The sequence below is a fragment of the Phaenicophaeus curvirostris genome, chromosome 5 (genome assembly GCF_032191515.1).
Source record: "Phaenicophaeus curvirostris isolate KB17595 chromosome 5, BPBGC_Pcur_1.0, whole genome shotgun sequence".
Taxonomy (NCBI): domain Eukaryota; kingdom Metazoa; phylum Chordata; class Aves; order Cuculiformes; family Cuculidae; genus Phaenicophaeus; species Phaenicophaeus curvirostris.
In genome coordinates this window covers 40,110,966-40,136,918 of record NC_091396.1, presented here as the reverse complement: position 1 = coordinate 40,136,918, position 25,953 = coordinate 40,110,966, and the positions used below count along the sequence as shown (strand labels likewise).

Sequence of the window (25,953 nt, the reverse complement as noted above, 5' to 3'; positions counted from 1 at the left end):
CTTTACTTGAGATGGGTGCCTGCCTTGGTTTCAGCTCGTGGTGAGGTATTGATGAGTAGAAAGTGGGTTACAGCAAGATGAAGCGAGATGCCAATACATCTCTGAAGATAATTGATACCAGAAAACTATTTAGTTGAATCTGTGCAGTAAGTTTTATTCTGTGCCAGTTCTCTTTGGTAACAATCTTTGCCTGCACTGCTGCCGAGGGAGGGCTTGCCAAAAGATCCTGCTTCACACATACAAATGAGGGTGATGCCAGATTTCTTTTCAGAGCTTTATTCGTAGGACTTCACCAGCCTGACAGGAGAAATCTTTGCACACCCTCACCCCCATCCTGTGGCTGTTGTACACAAGGTTTATGCGACTGTGTTGTTGAAGCACAAGTCTCTGCTCCAGATCCAATGTCAACTTGTTTTGCTGAATGTGGTGTTGTATTAAAGTTCTTGTGGACTCCTCCCACACAACATGTCAGGCCCTGCCCTTGGACCCTGCTTTCTGGGTTCAATTGAGATGTGACTGTTACACCATTTCACACTCTTTCAATTTTGGGTTCTGCCTAATGTTGGTGTGGAGGTTATAAAGGAGCCAGAAACCCTAATTCTGGAAAGATAAGCAAAAGGAGGCTCAGGTTGCTGACTCTTCAGTGACTTGCAGCGCGCAGTACACAGGTACATCAGCACATGCTGCACCTTGGGAATAGGAGCTGGTGTAGCTACATCCTCCTGCTCAAGAAGGAAGGTGTGATTTGGTACCTGGCTGCCACTGAGAAATTTGCATATCTTTTATTACTCAGCTTCTGTAAATGTTTAATCATGATGCATGGATAGAATATACAGAAGAAAAAAAATACACCGGTGTGCAAAATGGAAAAGATTTTGTATAAGCTATGAAGCCAACATGACAAAAGATGACCAAACTTTGATTTTAATTATCTTTTATTAATGTTTTTAAGACTTAAGTGCCAAATACTGCTAGTTACAATATACACAGTATGCAGCAATGCAAAATGTGTCTGTACTTCGGTTAGTGACATTTCTTTTGTAACCATGACGTGGAAAAGGGAGTGAAACCAGCAATGTGATGAAGGATGAATCTAGTTTAGAAGTGGTCATAAAAGTTACAGAACTTTAATTCACAGTTTAATTTACTTAATCCTCAATCAGTTTTACATGTTGACTGTTACAAGATTTCAGCTGGGTCAATAAAGCTACATCTGAAATTGCAGGTTCTGCTTTATGTTTAGCTCTTTCTTTCCACTAGGTACGTAGGGTACTGGTGAAACAGGAACTGTTTCCCAATTAGGGTATTGCATGAGTAGGTCTGACACCAGCAGAAAGCTGCTGTCACTATGCTCCCAATGGCCTCGCTTTTTCTTGTCAGGAGCTGTAGTCAGTCTTGCATCTTCCTAGCTTTCTGCCACTTTGTCAAGCACCAACAACGGGGCAAGAATTCTATTCCGGTTTGTTTCCACGATGCAGCCATTTAGCACCATTTCATCCAAAATGATGTGCACTCTATCCAAGTTGAACATGATCTAAGAATGTTTCAAGTTAAGTACTCTTTGTACAATATGGACATAATTCAGAGAAAACCTTAGGCACCTTAGTCTTTAATCCAGGTTTACAGAAATAAACATTCCTTCATTTATTCTAAATTGACACTTTGTTCCTGGCCAGAGATGTCAGAAATTTGTAGCAGAGAAGTTAAAGCACCAACAGGTTCCCATCTTGGAGAATTACCACATAGTTGTAAAAGAAATCTCAACTCAAACTTGCATCTAAGTGATTAACTTTACCACATATTGTTTGAATACAAAATGTTACCAAAGGATAACAACCTTGTATGTGAAGATGCAAATATTCTGCATTTCTTATCACCAAAGTAACTGTCAGTCCAATTCTTAATATTTGATTCTCCAATAAAATTTTCCTCACCCTAATTGACAGGCATAGTTTACTTGATCTGCTTGAAAACGGCTGGAATATGCTGATGTGTAAAGTTTGAGATACTGATGTAGTAATAATTGTCATAAAGGAGAGTAAAAGTAAATAAGTGGCTCATATTTATCTAAGAGATATTCATCATCTTTAATGTTCACCTAAAGGAAAATCTGAAACAATATGAATTTCCACTGTTGTGACACAGGAAACGTTTCCATAGCCATCTCTGTCTTTCCTTAACATAATCTAACAGCATCTCTCAATAAAACCCCCCTAAGATGACAGGCCTTCCTCCAGCATTAAGTGGCAGCCGTTCCGCTCATGCACATCAGTGTGATGGGCATCCCCCACGCAAATTCAAGGGGTTACTTATTGAAAAGAGTTTCTGGTGTTGCCATTTATCCCCATAATCTGAAACGGGCACAATGAAAAAGCCTGCTGTGTCCATCCCCTGGGCCTGACTAATGTGCATCTACAGCATGGTGTGAGTGACCCTTCGTCTGCCTCGTTCCCCAGCTGCTGCCATTCCTTACGCGTGTACTTTGCTGGGCCGAGCAGATCAGCTTTGTCTTCATTTTGCTCTTGCTCATTCTTGCCTGTGCATTGAGGGTGGCTGCAGTGGCGTTACAGAGACGCTTTCACATTAACTTTTAAGTACATCTCTGAACACTTTTTCCAGCTTTGTTAAGAATCTCCTGAGCACCTTCTCCGCTCATTATGCTGTTTTTGATGCTGTAATTTGAGCTCAGGAAGACATCCTGGTTTTGCTCCAGTCCTTGTATTTTTTAGTGGATTTCAATCCTAAGCAGTGAAGCTGGAATAGCCACGTTTTTGAAAGCATCAATCTTTTCTTCAGCTCAGCATAATAAAGCTCAAGTCTCATTTTTTTGAACAGGAGGAGGACTGCTCTGTCTCACGAGTTCCAGTGCATCCAACTACAGCCGTCTACCCTACTGCTCTGCAAAAAGCAGGAACAGCTGGAGCACTGAACTGTATAGGACAACAGCTGAGGAGCCACGTATTTTTAAGTATTTGTTCTTCCTAGGTGCTAAATGCAAGTGGTGGGGAGACACCACCTCAAACCACCAGAGCCACAACAATGTGAGCTACAAAAATGAACAGTCCTAGGTCTGAATTCAAGAAATAGATTAAATACCACTGAACATGCCCATGCCTTGTTTTTTAGCCAAACAAGTTGACAGGATCTGGAGCAGACACCTGCATACAAGGTTTATACAACTGTTTTTGAGAAGGGAATTCCTTAATCTGAGTTAGGTGCTTTATTCCCTGTCAAAAGCCAGAAACAACAAATAATTCATGGGTTCTAGAGAAGTGGGGCTGAAGGCAGTACTTGGGAATGCAGAGAGGGTTTGGGTTTTTTGTAATCCTTTTTCTCATATTCAGAAGCCCAAGTCATTGCTTCAGGTAATGATGAACTGGGTCATTCTCTTAAAATGTCACAGTAGAGATGCTGCCTGCCTGACACCTGTCCTCAGCCTAGGGAATTCTAAACCTGCCTTTCTCCATGGGCAAGCTTAGCTGAGTTGGCAGCAGCTGCACCTGCTGTGCTCTACTTAAGGTTCTCCTGCTGTCTGTAAAAAGTTTTGGAGTATGATGGTCCAGCCTGGAAATGATAGAAGCTTAAGGTTTTATCCCTCTCTTGGTGGCTGCTCTGCTGCATACGTTAAACCAAGAGGGGCACAACAATGTCACCTTGTCAGCCTTATGTGTGACCTCCCTTCCAAGAGATGAAGAAGTAGAAGTTTGAACTTGTTTAGACAGAACCTCTATGGTCACAGGCTGTCACCTTCCTCTGGGCTGAACTCGGTGATACTGTATGTTTGTGCTGAAGGGTTTGCAGTTGTATTGCTGCTTCAGAAAATGCCTTCTGCCTGGCGAAGAGCACAGCATGTCTAGGTGCTTGTAGTAGCAGAATTCAGGCCCTCAAATAACTTTATGACTAGATACTGTTAAATGAGGAAGAGAAATACAGCTGTTGACATGATCTTGGGTATGCCCATGATTCATCAGCTAGATAGCCTCTAATTTGCTGGCCTAAACTTAACCACCCAATTTAATTCAAAATTGTACTTTAAATACCAGACTTCTTCCCGAGTCTGACCGTAGGTCTTAATTGCTTCTAAAAATCAGGCTTATGCCTTTCAATATCAAGGAGCAGTAGTATCCTAAAGTCTCAGTTTCTGTGGTTCCAGAGACAAAGGCAAACATTTACATTGCTTGGCAGATTAAAAACTTATGATAAATTTCTTCTCACTGTATACTTTTCAAGTAAATCAGTCTTTATGCAAATATTTTAATCTGAAAAGGCAGAGTTTCTTTTTTCCAGTAATGTGGGAATTTTTCAGATGACAGCTCTTCTATTGCTGCTTAGTTCACCTCTAGCACTGCTCTACACAGGGCAAGAGGATCTGTTAATGAAGTTGGATAACATTCCATTCAAGTTTCAACAGGCAATAAGGGCAGCTCCTTTTGGCTTTTAATTTTTACACTCTCCCACTAATTTACAGCACTCCAGCTCCCACAGAGGAGTAAGAGCTCCAGTCCCTCTAGGCTGTCCTTTTCCTTTCAGAGTCCCAAAGATGTAAAACCCAGAAGACTTGATAAACCACGATCGGTGATGATGTAGTAACTTGCCACTTCTGCCTTATTTCTGCATCACCTTATTTGAGAAGACATTTAAAACAGTGTTGCTGCATTTCCTAAAGAGCTGATACCACATCGAAAGAAAAGTGCACATGTACCAATAAGTATTGTGCAGCTGTTCCACTCAAACACAATATGGTTAAATGAGGTGTCAATTCCCCTGCAGAGCCACTACATGCTATTTCAAAACTGGTCTACTCCTTTACAGAAAACTTAGCGGTATGATTTCTGTCCATTTGTAATCTGTTAATCTCTCAGACATCATTCCAGACAAGCGATTTCACCTGCAGTTTGAATGGAGATACTAATACCATTCTGGAAAAATCTCTCATCTTGATTTTGGAAGTCTTAAAAGCATTCTTTACCCTCTACCCTCAAGCTAATATGCCAGCTTCCTTTTTCAGCTCCCTCCCCACTTCCATTTACCACGCTGTTCTTGGCAAACAGTCAGATTGCACAAGGAGCAACCTTGGCTTTTTCCTCCTTCTCTAAGCCTCATGACTATCCTCTAAGGTTACATCTTGTCACAGACACACTGCTTAGGCATTCGCCGCTGCATGCCCTGCCCAGTGAGGGAAATGTATCTCTGATCCTCAGCAAGGCTCATCCTCCCCACCTGTCACTTGTTTGGCAAGTGACCCCAGATTTCAGGGTTTAAAGCCCTGAGGTCATAGATCCACACCCAGATGAAAAGCAGCAAAGCAAACCAGTTTGAGCAACTGGCAACAGGAAAGAGCTGTATTCAGTGTGTGTGCTGCCATGTGCACCACCCAGAGCTGTCACTTAAGGTCCTGCTTTCAGTAAGAATCCTGGCTGCCCACAGAGGAGGATTAAGGGACTTTCACTAGATCCGTGCAGAGGATAATGGGCATTTTTAAACAAGTACCCAGAAGAAAACATGTATTAATCTGTGCAGTTGTAGATAAAAGTCTGTAATAGAAGTCTTCAAAGCACTCAAACAGGAAATACTCTTAAGCAGGCAGCCTAGGAAAAACGTGAGCCCTCACTGTCTTCAGTGTACAGATTTCAGTCAATGCTGTTGTGGCTGTGTGCCCAGCAATAGGGGAAATGGCACCTACTATAATCAGTATTTAAATGTTATGCTGGCGTTCAGTAACTTTAAGAGCTGCCATTGTTAAAGCCATTAAAGGTACTTTCTACTCTCACAGAGAGTTTTTATGGCACATAGACATCAAGAAGACATAAATGTGACATGGCCTTGTGTCTCTTTCCTTGAATATATAGGCAAATAGTTAAGCAGGGTAGAGGAGAAGGATGAGAGAAGGAAAGGAAAAGACACATTTAGGACTTGCGTATGATTAATAACTTCTTCATATAGAGACATTTTAGATATCTCACGATTTTCCAGGCAAGTAATTAAGGGTGTGTACAGACTTAAGAGATGATAAAGTACAGCCAACACCTAGTGATCAGGTAACACACCTAGGAACACAAACAAAAGCTTTGTAGATTACAGCACTAATTGGGCAGATGGTTTGCTACTGAATATACAGCATTAGAAACTTGATTTCCTCTGTGGACATTCATCTTCAACTAAAGATTAGTTAGAGTTGCTTCTTTTTTAATCTAGAATCATGCATTCCAACTTCATCTTTGCTAACATTTGCTTTCAGTAACTTTTATTCTATCTAATTCTAGGCAGATTTTAGGCACTGAAGCCCATTCAGCCCTTTGTGACCATTTCTTCCTCAAACAACAATGCTATATTAAATAGAAGACAAATGGCCCCTTCAAATTCTGTCATATTCTTGAATATTTGCTTCTACATTGGGATGAATTTCTGCCAAAATTTGAAAGGTGTCTGATCTACCTGATATAAGTACATGTCCCCCTACATCACAGACCTAGAGGGAAATTTTTCCTTCAATGAGCAACAATTTTTAAGCAAATCCTTATTGGTTTCCACTTCAACCACTTATTTTACAGTACAAAATGACCTGTATCCTTATGAATATGCAAAATAAATTCATCAATCAATTTTCTTACTACATAAATGCACTATACTATGAAAGTAAGTGTTACTCCACAGGGGACTGAAGAATACAGTTGATTCACATGAAGTGTATCAAAGTTTTGTATCTATCCTAGGAGCAGCAGCAGCTAGTTGCAATGAATGTAATGGGTTTTTTGGATCAAAATAACATTCTCCAAATACTTGGCCGTAGAGCACCCTTCCTCCTCCCCTCCCACAAGGGGAATGTAAGTATCTGTGTCTTCCGTAAGTTAAGAATGAGTCTTCAAGTAAGCTCTGCTTCAACAGTTCAGGCAACAGAAAGTCAACTTTTTGTAACTTTAGAATCTCCCATGTTTACCAGCATATTGTTCCCTACAAAGAAGCTGTTTTAACACTTGAGTTTTTATAGTCTCTTTGTCATCATTGCATCAAGAAAGCACCTCCTACATCACTCAAGCTGGAGTTTTAGAGCCAGAGAAAATCCCACCCATTTACTTCATATGAAGAAACGAGGCACAGTGCTATTAACATTAGAAAGCAACACCACAATTTCAGTACTTGTCCCGGCCTGACAGCATTTACAGATATTTTAAAAACAAACCCAACAACTTTACAAATGCCATGTCATTCTGCCATAGGTACTCTTAAGTATGTGACTGACTGTCTCTCAGAATGAAAGTGGACATCATATAATGGCTACATGCTTTACAATTCACAAAAATTGTGAAAAAACATAAAAAACAAGGCTAATCTGAAGTAGTTATTTGGTTGGCTAGCAGCTATTCAGTGTTCATTTTTGCAGTGTGCATGAGATGAAATAAATTTGCAATTGTTTATACGTTGTTTAGCACCACACATACCTATGTCATATGTACAAATAAATGTTATGTATGCATCCTGTTGGGCAGGATTCAGATTGAACTCAGTGTCTGCTTTGTGCCCAAAGGGCCCTTCCTGACAAATGACTCAGGCCAAGATGCAAACTACAACACCAGTGCCCTGGTGAATTTGGGTGTTTGGATCTACATGAAAGCTGGAGACCCATAGGAGATATAATAGGTGACGAAGATTTAATATCTTCATCAGTGATACTGACAGTGAGATTGAGCGCACTCTCAGCAAGTTTGCAGATGACACTAAGCTGAGTGGCGTAGTTGCCACACCGGAAGGACGGGACGTCATCCAGAGGGACCTGGACAGACTGGAGAAGTGAGTCTGTGTGAATAACATGAGGTTCAACAAGGCCAAGTGCAGCGTCCTGCACCTAGGTCGGGGCAATCCCTGATTTCAGTAAATGATGGGGATGAAGTGATTGAGAGCTGCCCTGCAAAGGACTTGGCAGTATTGGTCCAGAGGAGGGCTACAAGGATGATCAGAGGGCTGAAGCACCTTCCCTAAGAGGACAGGCTGGGAGAGTTGGGCTTGTTCAGCCTGGAGAAGAGAAGTCTCCAAGGAGATCTTACAGAGACCTTCCAGTACCTGAAAGGGGCCTACAGGAAAGCTGGAGAGGAACTATTCACAAAGGCTTGTGGTGATAGGATGAGGGGGAACGGGTATAAACTGGAGAGGGGCAGATTTAGACTACATATTAGGAAGAATTTCTTCACCATGAGAGTGGTGAGACACTGGAACAGGTTGCCACGGGAAGTTGTGGATGTCCCATCCCTGAGAGTGTTCAAGGCCAGGTTGGATGGGGCCTTGAGCAGGCTGACTTAGTGAGACGTCCCTGCCCATGGCAGGGGGCTTGGAATTACTAGATGATCTTTAAGGTCCCTTCCAACCCTAACTATTCTATGATTCTACAAGATGCATTGTCAGGAATACTGGGATAATGCACTGAGGCTGGGAATGTTTCAACAATCAGTGCACATGCTTAGTATGGGCTCCAGAACATTTCAATTGCGTGATTGCCTTTATATTTAACTGGGGTTTGCTCTATGCATGGGTGAATAGCCTTCAACGATGATGACCCATTTTTTCACATTTTTTGATTTCATGTTATTTCCTACTATTTTTTTTTCATGTTAGTAAGCACTGCTTTCTATACAGAACAGCCATTATCACTTTTGAAATAAACTTCCTATGTATCTATGTACGTATGTATCCTATGTAATAATACCACAAAGTCAGGAAACTGAGAGACTCTCCAGCCAGATACCCTGTATACAAAGATTCTGTAAAACTTTGTGTTCACTGTTACAGACACTCGAGACTGTATACTTCCTCCATCAGGCTGTACTGAATATAAGAGTTAGCTTAAGACTATTTGGCAAAGGAAATGATTTAATCCCAGGTGGAGATATGATCTTACACACTATGAAAGGCATATTAAGGAATTATTGCTTGCACTGCATTAACATCTGTGTAAGACACTTGTGGTCCAGATCGTATATTGTTCTTCTGGGCGGGCTAGTTGAGCTGTTGTAAAAAATAATTACAGCCTTGAAGAGCCCACTTCTTCATTGTTACACATCTGCTTTACATTTAACGTTGAGGGTATCTCACTTCATTTCAACTATTTTAGGTATCCTCTCAAGTTATGAAAAGCTTGCTTTCCTAAATAGGAGAACTATTTTGTACATACACAGAAGTAAAATGTTTTATTTTAAGATTGTTCCTGAGATGTATAATGTATAAAAGTACATTTTCGAGTGAAAAAATTATGTACGTCATTCGTATGTCATACATGTTGAGAGGTATCAGACACGAGCTATTCCAGTATTATTTCTAGTATTTTCAAATAACATAGTAACTTATGTACACTCCTGTATTCCACATATTTATATTCACAGCCTCATGCACATGAGACGCATGTAGAAGATTAACGTCTACAGGAGTCATTCAGACACTGTATTATATCCACTGCAAATATTAATGTGAGCATATAAGGCAACAACTTTTCTATACAATGCAACTAGCACCGTATGCAGAAGCTTGCTAAATATGCAGGAGACTTTCTCAACTATTAAATGGGCTCCTGGTGGTAACTGTAGGTGTATAACCACAGGAGATTCCTCTCAGTATGAAAAGGATGATCACAGACAGGTGGAATGTAGAATCATCAGTAATCCAAACATTTGAAGATAAAAAGAATCAGGCAATTGCAGACGCAAAATACACTATACGGAAACATGTGGGACTGTCTCTATGTATAATTATTGAATAGGTCAGGTTAGTCTCAAATTCAGTAAGGCTCATACACAAGCACACGTAGTTCTAATCCTTAACTATACTAACAGAATACAAAAAAATGTAGTTATACAATCCCTCAGAGCCTGTAAGAGTCTCTTCATGCTAAAATGTCATTATTGCTTTTTTATAATACAGGTGAATTTAGGAGTGTTATATTAATATGACAGCATTTTGTGAATTTCAGGAAGGAAATACAGACAGTATATATACACACACATATATATATACACATATAAACTCATATTTCAGTTCAGTAAATAAGACAAAGTTTCAGCATGTGGCAAGCATTAAAATATTTATAATTCCTTTCTTTCCTTCAGTAAAAAGTAAGAACATTTACAAGAAAAAACAGATTTTTTTTTTAAATAGTCTTCATATATTCTAGTTCTCAAATAAGGTAAAGAAACTACATAACTTTAAAGTATTTGATTCTAGGTTGGCAACTGTATATCAGATGTATAACTGAAACTCTTTGTATCAATAGGTCTGCATTTAGCCACAGGCATAAGGATTGCTGGTGCAGAATGAGGAGACTGTGGGATTGGAAGAACTGGGCAAGATGACTGTTTGTGCTACATTCTCCTGGTATACATTTCTTCAAATTCAGTATTGTACCTTTATTTACTTGCTATTCATGTTTAATTGTTGGAGTGTATTCTAGTATGTAGTATTTATTTCTATTTGGTTTTAGTCCATTTTTAAAATTATATTTTAGTTAATATCCTGCAAATCATACACATGAAAATACAGGAGGGAGGAAGGTAGTATCTGTGCCAGTGCCTGGTTTCCTAAATTTCCTCCTGCCAGGCCTTTCTCTCTTTCTATTGATATAGAAAGTAAAACTCTTCCAGACTTCCATGAAGCAAGATCAAAGCACAAACCTGATCTTACAATGATGCTACTGCTATTTGTCTCACAACACAGGTGTAATATTCAGTTCTTACTATTGCCCTCATTCCAATATCTATTTAATTGTAAACTTAAAGAAAAACCTGAACTTATAATTGGTGAAGCCTGAAAGTTCCTCTGTGAATATAACTTTTCATGTCTAGATGTTAATAGTACATAGCTGTCTTTAAGCAAGCTCTTCCTGTCTAACTTTAAGTGGTACCAGGCTTATCATAATGACTGAGGATTTAAGTAGGTGACACTCATGAACATCAGCTGTGCTTTGAGAAAGGTGTCAAAATGATGCTACTTACTGTAAGCGCAAAATCTGTGAAACCTCTGCACTGTCTTGACTGTTTAACAGTGCTACGAAGACAGTAGGAACTGTAGGATGCACCAGAAAGGGACAGACAAATGGATTTCTGATACTGAAAAGGATACATCTAATTCACTCTGCAAAGAAAAGATACAGGCAACCATTATTTACAGTTTCAGTTCTCATCTCATATAGTTGTTAAACATTACACATCCCTTTAGAGGATAAAGAAACTCTTCAAAATACAGATAAAAAATTTTAAGGTGATTTAGATTTCTGTTCTGGACTGTACAATCACATACTCTTTCCTGCAATACTGCTTTACCTTTTATGTATTACATGCCTTTCTAATAAAAGCCAATGTTCTGAAATTTGTACTTAGAAAAAACCACTGAAGCCCCCCACGAGCAACAATCTGAATGTACGCAGTGCTGTCTGAATGACTGGGTGAAAAAACAGCATCTCTGATAATGGCAACTGCAGCCCTACATTCTCTCTTCCTCCTTTTGCATAAACAGGATTTTGATGCCAAGTTTAAAATTTATATAGAAACAGTAAAAAGCGTTGCTGCAGATCATTTCAACAGCAAAATCCAGACATTGCATATACCCATGGCTGTGGTCGATGTGGCTGGATATACCAGAAGAGGGAAGGTGACTCCAAGCTTTGGACCTTTAGGACTTCTAATTATTGCTTCAGCCCCAACAACACAATTCTTCTCATAGTCACCACTTCCCTTCCAGTCTTGGCCTGGATTTAAGCCAAGTAGTTTTATTCAATCAAAATATCTGAGTTAGAAGCCGTTGTGGTCTCTCTGCAGCAAATAAAAGCAATGGGTATCTTCAACTGTTAATTCAGCACGCTTGAGGCATGACTCACTTTCTCGAGATACTCATCTGTGTCCACTACTGGCAATGAGAGCTTAGGATGACCAAACTTCTAACTTGGGTCCTTCAGTTAAACGTCTAAATTTAGAAACAATTAATCAAGCCTCAGCAGTTAAGATCTTGCACAGTTAGGGTGGAGCTTTCCCAGTCTCTGCTGAAAGAGGGAATCTTTATCTGCTACTGAAGGAATTTAGTTTGCTAATATGGTTTCCATTCACAGACTAAACCTGGTTTCAGGCAGCGTTCCCACTGGTAAAATTGCTGCTATATCTATAGTCTAAAGATGCCCTGAACTGCACTAGTTCTTGCCTACAGGCCTCTGCTAACTGACCACACAATTAGAATTTTTTCATGCATCACAAAAATTGTATTTTATGAACCTGATCAGTTTGAGTTGCCTCAGCATTAAGAAGTAGTTGAAAACATTGCAGTAAGCATTTTCAACAGTACGCAGAGTTTTCCCTCCGTAGCCATTATAAAAGTGGAGAAGACTCAGAATTATATCTCACAAAGAACTCTGAAAGCTTTCCGTGTAAATCTGCTAATGTTTGTTCTGATATTTGAATTCAAGGTCTGTAAACTCCATTAGATAATAATAGAGTATGTGGGAATGTTTAAAGCTTACCAGCCTAAAAATAATAGATGACAAGATGTCATTCTAGAGCAGGACAGATGTTCTTTCCCCAAGTTTTATCTCTGTTCTCATTATGACAATTTGGGATTCTGCTAAAATTTTGCAAATCCTAAACATTAATCCACAATAGTACAGACTTATACTTTCTTGCCAGAAACCCCAGCTAGAATTATAGCCCTCTTCTTCAGTGCTCTACCATTTATTGTGTTATATGCTATTGAAAAACAGAACCATGGAATGGCATAAGTTTTTTTTTAACCACTTTCCTTCTCATTTCCTCCAGTTTCAAACTTTAAATGCTATACAAAACCTCCGGTATGATGAATTCAGCAAATTTCTAACAACTATCAGTGGTTGAGTTATATAAGTGGTCAAGGAATTATATGTATTACATTTATATGTATAAGAACTACATCTTTTTTTGCTCTGCCTCAAGTGAAGGAAATAGAACTTGAGAGGAGGTTGGCAACTATTAGCTCAATTAGATAAATAAGATGTGACTAAATTTCATTGTGCATTCCTGTGCTATCAGGATCAAACTCCTCTCACTGCTTTGGTGGGGACTGCAATAGTAACAATGTTCAGAGACAAATTCTGAACTTAGTTCAGTCAGAAAGGGATATACTTGGCACTAGTGGTTTCAACTGGCTGGTGTGATGTTAGTTGAGATAATAGCCCAAAACATTTGCCAGGCATTTAAGTAGTGAATAGTGCAGATGACTTCATCAATCACATCCTTGAATTCAGGGGGAGCTCTGCCATGTCTGCTGTGTTACTAGTAATGGGAAACCAGTTATAGAACTTACATATCTCTTGTATGTGTAGTTACCAATTTAATATCCTCAAGGAAAGACTATTCAGTCCTCTTTTCTGAGATAAATATCCAACACATTCCAGTGGAGACAAACTGAAACTGTGACGAAGTATGATTTCAGGCAGATTGGCTTATAACAAAATTAGCACAAATCTTATATTAAATAGCACATGTTCTAACCAGAATTATAATGCTGCATTTGCAAACTATGTAAAGAGAAACAATCTCCCACCAAAAGAAGCAGCATCATTTTAACTGAAGACTTCTAATGTTTAATTCTTAACAAAATGCCTATCTACAATAGCTGTCTTATAAGATATCCACTTTTGCATGATATGGGGAGCACAAGTACAGACTGGTTTTTGAGGTTTCATTTGTGCTCCATCCCTCTGATCTTGTTCAGTGAGAATGATGTAAGCTCCCTGCTTAATGCATAAACCATCTTTATCATGAATGAAGTGTATTTGGGGGATGTAATGCTAAGTACTGGAAAAGGAATTGTAAAGAAAAAGCTCTTTATTTCTTTAAAATTCATAAAATGCCAGTAGCTATTTTAAGAGTAGATGACCCAAAGAAATCCCTGCATATAAACATATAAAAGCACGTTTTTCTAAGAGAAATATTTCTGGTATTTCTTGTCTGATGATTTATAACCCCCTAATACTTTTACTTCTCTGAAAAATTAACTAATACTGCTTTCTTCTTTCCTTTTTTTTTTCTACAGTGATAATAATCATGCTAATTGATTCCCTAAAATGACCTGTTTGCTGAAGTTCTGAAAGAGAAGAAATATTTCATAATAGATTGAATGTCTCACCACTCTGCTGAAGTATTTGTCCAAAACTTCCACAAAATTATGAATGAGTTCATATACTGCCATCTCGTTCTGAAATTAAATTAAAAACAAGTGAATATTAAATGACTAGCTAGAAAATGTAATAGTATTTCTCATGTTATTTCAGTTTGTGGCGCATGAGAAACAACTAGAAAATATCATAAAACCTACAATAAAGCACACAAGCTCAGGCCACCACAGCGAGAGGAGGTGTCCTTACCCAGTGGAAGGACCAAGAGCAGGAGAGTGCTCAGGGAGTGGAAGCTTCAGGCCAGACACATAAGTAAGCACTGCAGTTCCCAATGGCTTCATCTTGCATGGGCTGCTGGCATCCCACTGCATCCATTATTCCACCACCATCCAGGTCAGCTAGATAGACACTGCTAACTATGCTGTTAGCAATGTGTACCCATGCTGAAGTCACACAGCCAGCTGCAGCACAGAGCCAGGCTATGCTGCAGCAGTATAGATGGTGATCTTTGTAGCAAAGCCAAAATAATTTGCTCAAAATGGCATCCCTTCCTAACCCTGACTTGAAGACACTGTGGTAGGCAGCAGTTACCTTCCACACCACCCTGCTAAGGTCTTCAATAGTAGCTTTGTAATAATTTCTGAGAACCAGGAATCAATGTAAAAGCTAAAGCCTTGCAGGCTCAGCCTGAGAGATGAAATAACAGCACTTGACAATTTTCAGATACCATCCCCCCCCCCCCAGTTTTTAAAAATGCAATAAATTGCATTCTTTCTAGCTGACAGTATGGGATTTTTTTTTATTTTACTCGAGGAGATGAACAACACTGGACAGCTGGGAAGTCACCACAGCTTAGACAGCTAATCTGGCTGTAATATCAACACTTGTTGAGAAACCCCACCCCGCATAAACTTATGCTTAATCAAGCATAAATATAGAACTTAGAATCAGTACAAGTGTTAGGAAGACTCCCTCATGACAACAGTTCAGTCTACTACAAACTGAAGTCAAACATACCCCAATTCTTTTATATCTCTTTTTTACTTCACAGAAATAAAAGGGGTGTGTGTGTGTGTTGCCATGACTCCTCGAAATTCTCCAGTTGCTATTGCAAAATTCCTGCCCATGATAATCACTACAAGCTTTCATTCCAAGAGTGTATATAATTTCTTACCTCTGTCTCATTGATTCCAACAACCACAAAGAGGGCTGCATACTGTCGGTACACCAGCTTAAAGTCCTTGTACTCAATGAAAGAACACTAGGAAGAAGCAAAATGAGTCAAATACAGTAGATGCCACTTAAGCATATGACGGTATTAAGCACAGAGTGCTCAAAAAGCCTACACTTGCATGATTGTAAGGCCCGCGGAGAACAGCAGATTTCTCAAGATACACCAAACAACTTTGACTTGAAAGAAATTTAGTAGGGTAATTATCACAAAAAAACTTCATCTGCTGGTGGGTACCACTTTTGAAATGGAAAAACTGGAACATACACAACTGAAGTGACTTCTTCAGGGTTAGAAGGCAGTCAGTACTTACCCTAAAATCTCATTTGGAAATTTCCAGAAGAGACAACCTGTAGGTCATTTTCATATTTAAAAAATTATTGCTATTTTTATATAAAGATTTAGAGTATTAGACTTCCAGGCCCAGGGAGAAAGTTCACGTCTTTGACAGTAAGAGAGGCCCCAGCAGATGGTGCTGTTATACACGGCTTTACAAGATGCCGTCTCCTTTTTAAAGGAGACTTTACCATTTCGCTCAGTCCTTGAAATGGCATACTACTGTTAGGTCTTTTGGTAAAGTTTGTTTAAAGATGCTGTTGCAAGAGCAGTCTGGAGTTCATTTCTTTAGCAACTGTCAAGTCTGTGAACTAAGGCACTTTATAGGAACTGCTGTTTTTCCTGAGGTTTTCTAGAATGAAATATGTGAGGACCATTGTTCAAGGACACACATAATCAATGAAAAATAAAGAAGCTGACTTCAGAACACAAATCAAAAAACTCTAGTCACAGACTTCTTTTCCAAGGTAAGTCAATGTGCTCAAAAGTTTTGCTAAGTTTTAGTAGTTTTCTTAAAGACCCAATGGCTCAACCAAGTAATCCATGAACATCTCAACATTCATCTAAGAAATCTTCCAACTTCTGAGTTTTCTGACTTTCTTGCAGAAAGTGTGAACACTTTGAATAAAAATGCCTAATACATAGGCCTAAAAAAATGCATTTCCAAGAACCCCTGTGGTTGAGATAGTATTTCATGAATTGGAATCCTTTCCTGCAAGTTTTTTGTTTACACTTGAAGCTGTCAGTACTGTCCCTACTACTTTCCAGCAAAGCAGGAGTAATATCTCTCCAGTGATTTCTATACAAGCAATTAACAGGATAAAAAAATTCTTTCTGGACTTCTGAGCTTCTTCAAACAAACAGGAGGAATAACAGTGATACACAAAACTCTGAAACCTCTGTAAGCCTCAGAAAAACATATTTATTCCATGCAGAATAACAACTCATCTGACTGAAAACAATATTTTCTTCACAGGTACAAATGAAATAATAACCTGCAATGGAAACCGGTGTGTTTTCAGAACTATCAACACAGAAGATGAGAGATATTGATAAAATAAAATGGCTAAGAGAAGAAACACAAAGCTTACCTGATCCTTTGAACGAGAGAGACAGTTTTTGATTACTTCAGCTTCCAGCATTGTCCGTTTATTAATTTCTACATGCTCATAATACCTAGAGAGCCGTGTTTGACCTTGTTTGTTTACCATAAGAAAAAATTTTATCATTTTGTTCTGTCGATCTCAGTGCTAGATTTGAATACTGGATGCAAGAATGAAGGAGAATATTTCTGTGAGGAGAGGGAAAAAAACAGTGGTATACACAGGAGTTAGAACAGTCTTCCAAGAAGCCAGCCAGCCCACATCTGCATATACGCAGGACTAAGTTTATTACCCAAACATAAATAAAGGAATATAATCTTTTGCATGCATCCCATGAGTAAATTCCAAATTTATATCCCATACAAATAATCACAAACTATCTAATAATAATAATAGCTTTCTCATTATTAGGCAATTTCTTTGTAGGATTTTGGTAAATGAAGTAGACAATTTCTTCTTAAAACTATTGCTAATTTCTGATTCACACTGACCACCTAATTATTTTCTGAAAGAAAAGCCACTTTTGTTATCATCACTTGGTCTCAAGAAAGTGATTCCATTTTACTCAGTGTAACATAGTTTAGTCTATACACAAACCAGTTTAGATTTCTATACTAAATATATCTTCAGTAATTACAACTGATACTGACAGTTCACTTTTTAACCAAGATTGATCATGTATAGTGCTATCTACACCCTCAGAAGCACTGCCATTAAGGAAACTGAAATCATATGAAACACTAAAATTGTAACTGTTACAAGTTAAAGAACTCAAAAAAATCCCAAACTTGCCAAAAACATGTTAGTAGTAGTATAACTTTGTATAAATATTAGAAAATGTAGTAGGGGCATTTCTTGTACTTGAGAAAGTACCATATGATTTAAATAGTTTTAAAATTAGATGGGGGAAGGTGGAAATCACACACCAAATTCACAAAAATCAGTCAACAATGAAAGGAAAATTCCCGCAGCAGCCCTGTTGTAGGTTCCCACAGACCTGTTTCAGAAAGACATCCTGGGAGCTGTTATGTTGCTTTAAAGAAACCATCACTAAAAGATAATTTTTTGACTGGATACCAGTCTAACAAACTTGTTGCCCTTGGAAAAAATACAGCCTTCATTGTGAATTAATATCAGAGGTTAAGAGTAACATCTTCCTCTTGTCTTCACTATCCCCTGCACACAACTCTTCAAAACAGATGACAGATTCAAAAGGGGCATAGGATGACCAGGAATATTTTCTCCCTTAAATCTTCCCAAGCCCTCAGATGAAGAAAAATATCAAAGGAAAAATCAGCTAACAGGGAGGACTCTTCCCTTGCCTTATCTTACAACCACAAGGAAGCTTTTACCCCAGTTATTCCATAAATTCCTCTTTGATATGCTCTTGTTCCTAGGACAGTTCCAGGGATCAGAAGTCCAGGATCAATCCTCAGAACAAGAAAGTTCATTTGGAATTGTAACACTCTCAGACCATTCTCACCTCTGCCAGGCACGGTAAAGTCTTTTCACATCCAGAATAGGAGTGCACTTTTGTTAATTTGCTCCAACAGAAAAGTTGTAGACGCTGGTCAGTGCTGCTGCATTGGTGCACCCTGGGCTTCTGAAGCAGCACAAGCTGGTCTCTGAGAAAGAATGAAACAGGTAATTAAGACAAAAAAAAGAGGCCCAGATGGAAATGTATGATGGCATCTTCACTGTTGGATGGCAGCTCAGGCTGACATATATAACTAAATGGGAGAGTACCATCTATACAGTCTTTTCTGTGTTCAAGGTGTGGCCTTTCCCCATTCCCTCCCGCCCCCCGCCCCGTTCTATTTTGTGTTTCTGCTTGAGGATAGAGTTGCAGTAGAAGAGATCTCTTAATATTCTGAGACATAAAGAAATGTAAAGCAGTGAGATGACTTAGTAATTTTTTAATATAAACCTTCCAAGAAGTAAAGGTAAAAATGAATGACTCTTTCCAGCCCAGAATAAGGCACTCTAGCAAGTGCCAACCTCACAAGCAAAAGATATCCGAAGCTTATGGCTATGTACAAAAAGTTTTTGGGCTGAAAGACAAACAACCTAAGAAATACTGCCTATTGTTTTAATGAAAAAAATAGCAAGCTCAGACATAGGAGACTGAAAGCTAAGCACATTGTTCCTACCAACTGCAAAACATGTCTGTCCAAGACAAACAAATAATGACAACGATATATAGCTTTTCTTTTTCTTTCATAGCTTTCATGCTTCATCTTTGTGTCTGGTACTGCTGAAGCATGAATTAAGAATCCTCTGTGTTGAACAAGTTATTTCCAAGCTATTTTAATAATTTAATCATGAATAGTACTGTGGAACTTAAATCCTGTTCTCAGAAATCAGCAAGTCGCACAAATCCATCCTAGAAGAGTAAATCTTGAGGCTTCACATGTATGCACATATTCAAGTAGGACCTGAGAACAGGAGAACAGTAACCCCAGGAGCAGTGACAGTGCTGTTGTACTTTGAGTTACTGCTAAGCAATATATAAAAGAAAAAAGACACAAAGGATTGATACGTGTGGATCCTATTACAGGACTTGCCCCTAATCCTAATTATTCCTTTATTAACCTAATCTCTCTACATAGTTAATCCCTTTTCTAATGTTATGACTACTGTATCTCCGTATATTCTTATGAATGGCCTGGATTGTTTTACATATGAAAATACTTTAGACCAGATTTCTTTTCTAACCCTCACAAATGCTCTTACCCAGAACAGACATTAAAAAAATGAATAATGTTGTAATAGAGGCAGAACCATACTAGTACTAAAATGCGTTATCTGTAATTTACAAGACAATCATTTGCTAATAGTCCCAAAGATAGCTTCCAAAAATTTCAGCCAGCAATTTTGCTCAAGTAATTGGCAGCACAAGCAGAATTTTGTGTAGAAACATTGGAATAGATCTACATGTACAAATAATGCTTTTAAAAAATTTACAGAAATAATGCAAGCCTTTTTCCATAGCTATGGAATCTGACTTTGAGAATAATACCAATGTTAAAAATATTGTAAGGGGGTTATATTTCCTTTAAAAATAATTCTGAAAAAAAATCACTTGCAAAAATAAAAACATTTGCTTGCAGAATTTAAGCATAAAACCCAGGAAATAACTGAGGTTTTTTTCCTAACAAACAAAGTTTATTTCTTCTTTCATCTTGGCTTTCAAATACAGACAACAGGTTAAAATTAGTTTTTCATATAGAAGATGTAAAGAAATGTGTGAAGTGTAATAAACAAACAAAAGCATATCTGTGCATGCCGATGGGTGGAGAAACTCCCATCCCTTCATCAAGTTCTATATATTTGAGAAGCTACCTTTTATGATCAATAATTTGTACTCCACTTACAAAGATAGCTCCATTTCTTCTGATACAACTCTTATGTGCTTTTCTGTGCATTCTCACGAACATGCCTGTGTGTATCCACGCACACACACACAAATTACAATGCTTTTATGCATACAGAATCAAATGGTTCAAGGGAATTGGTGACAAGATGCAAGCCTTTCATATCTCTGCCATTATTTTGCTCATTTTAGTAATGAAAAGACATTGCTCTCTGAAGGCTGTTTGTCAGCAATGAATAGGCTGTCTCATTCCAGGTCACTGGACAACTATCTGCATCACAAATGCGCTTAGGAATAGAAGACTGGAAGGGACTATCCAGATCCTGATGGGCTGTCAAGTCCAGCTCTCCCCATCACAGTCAACCGTGCATTAGAAATTTTGTCCAGAATAGCCTACAGTATGTGCTTCGTACATACCTGATCTACAAAGCACCTATGAAACCCCATGACAAAATGAGAATTCTCTGGAAACAAAAATCTCACAAGGTATCACTAGGGGAAGATGTAAAAAGTCTTGAAATTAGAAACTTCCCTTCCAAAGAAATTACCTGCCAGAGAAAATGAGTAGCCCTCTCTTTTATTTCCTTTACAAAATATTTGGCATGCACATAAATGACACAATTTAACACCTCTAATTTAAATATGCACTCTTACATTGTGTTAGATCTCACTCTCATTAAAGTATCTCTCACAGATAAATATTTATGAGAGAAAACTGGTATCATGATTGGCTTGTGTGACTCACACTGGTAAGACTGATGGAGTTTGTAGTCATTGATGACTTGTAATACGACTGCTTTAACTCCTTCTAAACCAGCACATACACAGAAGATCATGGACCCAGGCTTATGAAGAGAGATGCTTCTTAAAGATGCCCTCGATCAGACTCACGCCGCCCTGCTTGTGCAAGTAACTTCACCCTTGTATTCCAAGACAAACTGAGACCTGCCTGCTTTGCTTCAAGATGCTGAAACAAAAACCATGACGGTCCAGGAACTGCTTCCAGGACACCAGCTCTGTAGGCAGTATAATTGCATGAGACACCTGAAAGTAACTTGTCCCTGGTTGTGAGTCACACCCCTAAATGCTTTCTTTTCAGATACTGGTTAAGACCTCTTAGAGAAGCAAAGCCTGCAATACCGGTTCTGCGGATAAAAAGGTCTTTAGTCTCCAGCGTGGCAAACACAGCAGATTCTATATACAGTAATGTAAAACATATTTTAAACAAAAATGTAATTAGTCCTCCAGTAGACAGGACTCAACATTCATGTATTCTGCCAAAGATTTCACTAAAATTTATACATATTCAAATTACAAAAAAAGAAACACAACCTGAGTTTGAGACTTCTTGCAGTACAGTTATCATTCAAATTAGATGTGTGCCTCTCATGCTAAACCCACTCAAGTCAAAGTTCACAGATCTAGAAGCATTTTAGTTATTGCGCTATAACAAAGTTTTGCCACATTCTAGGACTCCCAGCTCAAATGTAAATAAAAAATCAAATAGCAAATAAGAAATGCACGACTACATTTCCTGATTCAGCAAGAATTAAAAATAAATGTTAGACATAACTGCAAGCCAATAATTTACTACACCAGTCAACTCTAAATGTGTCCGTTTTCTGAATGCAACGGTCTAGTTGCACTTTATGTGTGTACTATGCAGAACAAAGTAAGTTAAACTAGAATTAAAATATTAATGAAAAGACAAAAATGACTAAACGATAGAGGCACGGGAACAAACATTTTTGAGGTATACATTAGGCTATTGAGCTCCCTGGCCATGCCTTTATTGTACAGAAGTATGTAGCAAATGAAGGCCGGTGACATAATCAATACTTTTGTGCTTCCCATTTTTGTTCCAACAAGGCTTTAATAAAATTCACATGCAGTGTTACTAATATTTACCCATAATAGTAACTGCTTTTGTATTCTAAATCTTATTACTGTACACAAAATTAATCCAGAGATGAAACAATGACATCTATGTGGCTTTAAAAGAAAATAGTGTTAGACTTCAGGATCAGGGATTTTAAAAAAGCAACCTGATTAATCTAGGGAAGTCAGGGAGGAAGGAAAGAGTAAAAAACTTTTCCTTTGCGGGAGAGTTGTCAAAATGCTGGCTGAATATAGTAACAGAATTAAATGCAATAACTCCCATAAACTCAGGAACAAGGAATGCCCCATAAGATTGAAGCTAAACAACAGATTAAACTGCTTATAAGGCAAGTCTTATTTTAGTAATGATTTGATACTGTCAATAGACAATGAAAAAAATCAGCCGAGGCGGAAAGGAGTTGGATTTAGTCTGACTAATCTGCATGGTATCAGGAAGACCGTAGGATGAAATTTTAGTAGGAAATGAGTTAATGGAAGAGAGAGGAAGGACTGGATAAACCAACTGTAAGTGCAATACACACCTGAGGAGAGATTAGTAGAGAAAGGAAACAGCAGTAACAAAGCTAGGGGTATTAACATTTTCAGTAATTCAGAGTTCCAGCTGTGTCAAGAACGAGCTCTGTTTAGGAAATCATAGAATCATAGAATCACCAGGTTGGAAGAGACCCACCGGATCATCGAGTCCAACCATTCCTATCAAAACCACCCATTTTGTTACTGAATGAGTACGGCATTATATATTTTGAAGAGAGGCAAACCCAACCCATCACCAGACGTACAATGGGTGACCAACAGATTATTTCAAACGGGATGTAACAATAATTTGTATGTCGCATTTCAGAGTATTATTTTCCAACTACGGTAATTTCACTATATTCAAACAACATCATCGAACGTAGCACTGCTACCACAGATAAAACTAAGCGAGACAAAAATCAAGCAGTACTTCCTTGCAAACCCCTCCTCACGTGGGAAGAAAAAACCCACTTCTGAATTGCAAATATTGTGCACTTTCCCTTCTCGTCCCCTCACGCTCCCCAGGTTACACCACAGGCGTTGCACTCGATCCTCACGGATCCCTTCCCACTCGGGACGCTCGATGATCAAGGAGGGAACGCGTTTCACACCTCCTCGACCACCGGGGTACCAGGAGATGACCGCTCCCTGGCGAAAGGCCTGGCCATCCTCTAAGGAGCCTCCGAACCCACCTCTGGGGGTTGTGGAGACCCCAGCGCTTTAACCCCCGAGGCGCCGCACCCCGGGCCGCCGGCCGCTCCCGCCCCGGGGGGTCCCGGCCCCGCCCCCGCGCACGCGCGCTCCGCCCGCCGGGGGGAAGGGTGGGGGGGAGAGCGATTTCCCGGCAGGCCCCGCGCCGTCCCCCCTCTCCCCTCCCCTCCCTCCCTCCCCGCGCGGCCGCGGGTGGGCGGCGCGGCGGCTGTAATGGCGGCTGGCGGTGGCTCGGCGCTGCTCTGACACCCGGGCACCTCTCGGCGCGGCGCAGCCCACCTCCCCCCCACCCCCGGCCCGCCTCCCCCCTCCTCCCCCCGCCGCCCCAGCCAGCTCCGCTCACTCCCTCCCCGGCCCCCGCTCCAGGCCCCCGCCGCGGGACGAGGAGGAGGGCTCCCCGCAGACAATGGACGAACACCCCGGAGCCGGCGGTGGGATGGCGGCCGCCCCGAGGCCGCAGCAGCAGCAGCCGCCGCCGCAGGCGGGCGGGAACGTGAGCCTGCAGTCGGCCGGGGGCTGCGCGGGGGCCGGGGCCGGCGGCGGAGGAGGAGGGCAGCAGGCGCAGGGCCCCGCGGCCCCGGCGGGCCAGGAGGCGGCGGGCCCCGGCGAGCTGTCCCGGCCGCAGCACTACACCATTCCGGGGATCCTGCACTACATCCAGCACGAGTGGGCGCGCTTCGAGATGGAGCGCGCGCACTGGGAGGTGGAGCGGGCCGAGCTGCAGGTAGGGGAGCGGGGAGGGGGGCCGGCGGGAGGTGGGGGGGCGCGGGGCGGCCGCGGCTCGGGGACGGTACCTGGGCGAGGTCCGGCGGGCGAGGCCGGCGGAGGCGCGGCCCTTCACGGCCTGCGCCGGGCTCCTCTCCCTGGGGCAGCCATTTTGGTTCGTAGCAATGGCGGCCGCCCGCGCGCCCGGCCCCGCGCGCCGCTGCCCCCGCGGCGGGACTGCGCCCGGCGCCCTGACAGCTGCCGGCGCGGGGAGCCCGGCCGGGACACGGCCCCTCCGGCCCCTTCGGCCCCGCGCTCCGAGGTGCCGCGTGGGAGGACCGGGAGCAGCCGGGGGCGGGGGCCGGGGGGCTGCGAAACGTGGGTAAAAGTGCGAACTTCGCCTCGGGAACAAAAACTCAGTGACTCTAAAGCGCGGGCAGTTCCGCTGTCGATCTCTTGCCCGTAACGCTTACCTTTAGTAGTAGCGAGGATATCTCTACTAATTTCTTTCGTACGTGAAAATAAAACCACCCGTGGACTACTTCAAGTTTATGTTCACGTTACAAAATCCACCGGATGGGAGGGATTCGCATACGAGTCGTTATTCTCTTACAGGACAGAAATGTAGACGGTAACATCTAAAACACTATTGTTTCCAGACAATTTTTAGGTGATTTTTGTGTGGGGTGAATGTTTACTGTCTTGAAGCAGCATCCCATCAAATTGCGCCGTAATTAGTGTTTTCAGTAGCGTGCCGCAACAGCAGCCAACTTTGTGACACATTTAGTTTTAAATTTCAGAACCAAAATCTAAATCTGAGCGTGGACAATTCTTTCAGGACTTAACTCTATAATAAGCACGTAATCTGTGCTGGTTTTGTTACAACTATAATTAAGAAAGGATTTTTTTAAAGTACCAAGGGAAACAAGTGAAGAGGTTTCGCTATTTCCTTAGCTTACTGCAAAACTTGCCATTTTAAACCTCGTGGAATGGCTGGTGTTTTAAACTCAGTTTGGTGGACATCAGTAGGCACTGTTTTAGCAGAGAGCAATTTTCTTCTCGTGTAATATAGAACTGTGTATAAGTGAGCTTCTTAATACCATTGCTTAACAAGTATAACTGTCTTGAAAAAATTATTCTATAAACTTGCTCTATATATAGACTTGCTACTTTAAAGCTGAAGTACCATATTCTTTACTCCAGTGTAAAGCTCAGTTTTGAAGACTTTGAAAACTCTGCCTGACTGAAAAAGCGTGGCTATGAACTCACGCGGCCTCTATCACTATGATGGTTTCTTGCCAAGTCTGCTGCTTTTGTTTGTACTTGCTGTTTATCATCCCTGGCCATACTGTTTCAGTTGTTTATTTCTGAAGGTACTGTAGAAGTTCTGACTCTACTCATTTATGTGTTGATTCACTTTACCTTGTGTGTGCATCGAGGCATGGGACAGAGAAAGCATAGTCACTGCACAGTGCATGTGAGGGTCGTTTTTTTTTATAACTTCAGAAGCCCAGGATAGAAAGGGGGGAGGGCACTACGTTTGGATTTTAAATGTCAGTGTGGACGATGGTGAAGAGTGGTGCAGGAGTGTTAAGAATATTTTTCGAAGAGAGGTGCTTACTGGGCCTGTGTGGTTTTTGTTGTTCTACAGTTCAAGTTGGAGAGTCCCAATATGTTTTGTGGCTAATAAAGTCTTAATATTTTGGACCTCACACAACAGTTCTGTTCATTGAAACTGTCGTGTTATTCATCTGTGTGATGTTTCCAAGTTTCCTCTTTAAAATTCAGTACTACAATGATAGCCTTTGTTTTAGTGAGAGAATCTTTTCATTCTTTTAAGAACAACGGTGATAAAGACACTCAGATACTCCCTGTGTGAAAGAAGATGCATCAAATAAGCTTCTTAGAAACTCTTAAGTAGAAGGTTGTATTTCGATACCCTCAAGACTATTTCACTTGGAAA

General features: G+C 40.5%; 3 protein-coding genes across 10 annotated transcripts in view; 1 reads left to right on the top strand and 2 right to left on the bottom strand.

The window, feature by feature from the left end:
* Window positions 1–917: 917 nt before the first annotated feature.
* Window positions 918–24,186, bottom strand: AP4S1 (adaptor related protein complex 4 subunit sigma 1). Of its 4 annotated transcripts, none has more exons than XM_069858383.1 (7): window positions 24,080–24,186; window positions 18,270–18,411; window positions 16,775–16,974; window positions 15,291–15,377; window positions 14,128–14,196; window positions 11,089–11,112; window positions 918–1,534 (listed from the first exon to the last, which is right to left on the bottom strand). In XM_069858383.1, the coding sequence occupies exons 3-7, from the start codon at window positions 16,910–16,912 to the stop codon at window positions 1,406–1,408; spliced, it is 447 nt and encodes a 148-aa protein (XP_069714484.1). In that variant the 5' UTR covers window positions 16,913–16,974; window positions 18,270–18,411; window positions 24,080–24,186; the 3' UTR covers window positions 918–1,405. The 4 variants fall into 4 exon arrangements, with proteins under 4 accessions (XP_069714484.1, XP_069714483.1, XP_069714485.1 ...); XM_069858382.1 differs by lacking the exon at window positions 24,080–24,186 and adding an exon at window positions 23,267–23,351; XM_069858384.1 differs by lacking the exon at window positions 24,080–24,186 and adding an exon at window positions 23,267–23,351 and having other exon boundaries at window positions 11,101–11,112.
* G2E3 (G2/M-phase specific E3 ubiquitin protein ligase) overlaps window positions 6,752–25,953 on the bottom strand; it is a 229,052-nt gene continuing 209,850 nt past the window's right edge. Inside the window, exon 16 of the transcript XR_011337542.1 lies at window positions 6,752–6,770. The gene's annotated coding sequence lies outside the window, so the exon portion shown is untranslated. The remainder of the gene's footprint in view (window positions 6,771–25,953) is intronic.
* STRN3 (striatin 3) overlaps window positions 23,581–25,953 on the top strand; it is a 66,338-nt gene continuing 63,965 nt past the window's right edge. For 2 of the 5 annotated variants that reach the window (XM_069858376.1, XM_069858377.1), the window contains exon 1: window positions 23,587–24,009. In XM_069858376.1, coding sequence (XP_069714477.1) covers window positions 23,692–24,009 — 318 coding nt within the window. In that variant the 5' untranslated portion in view covers window positions 23,587–23,691. Of the gene's footprint in view, window positions 24,010–25,953 lie in introns of all 5 variants that reach the window. The other 3 variants (XM_069858375.1, XM_069858374.1, XM_069858378.1) reach the window with 3 other exon arrangements.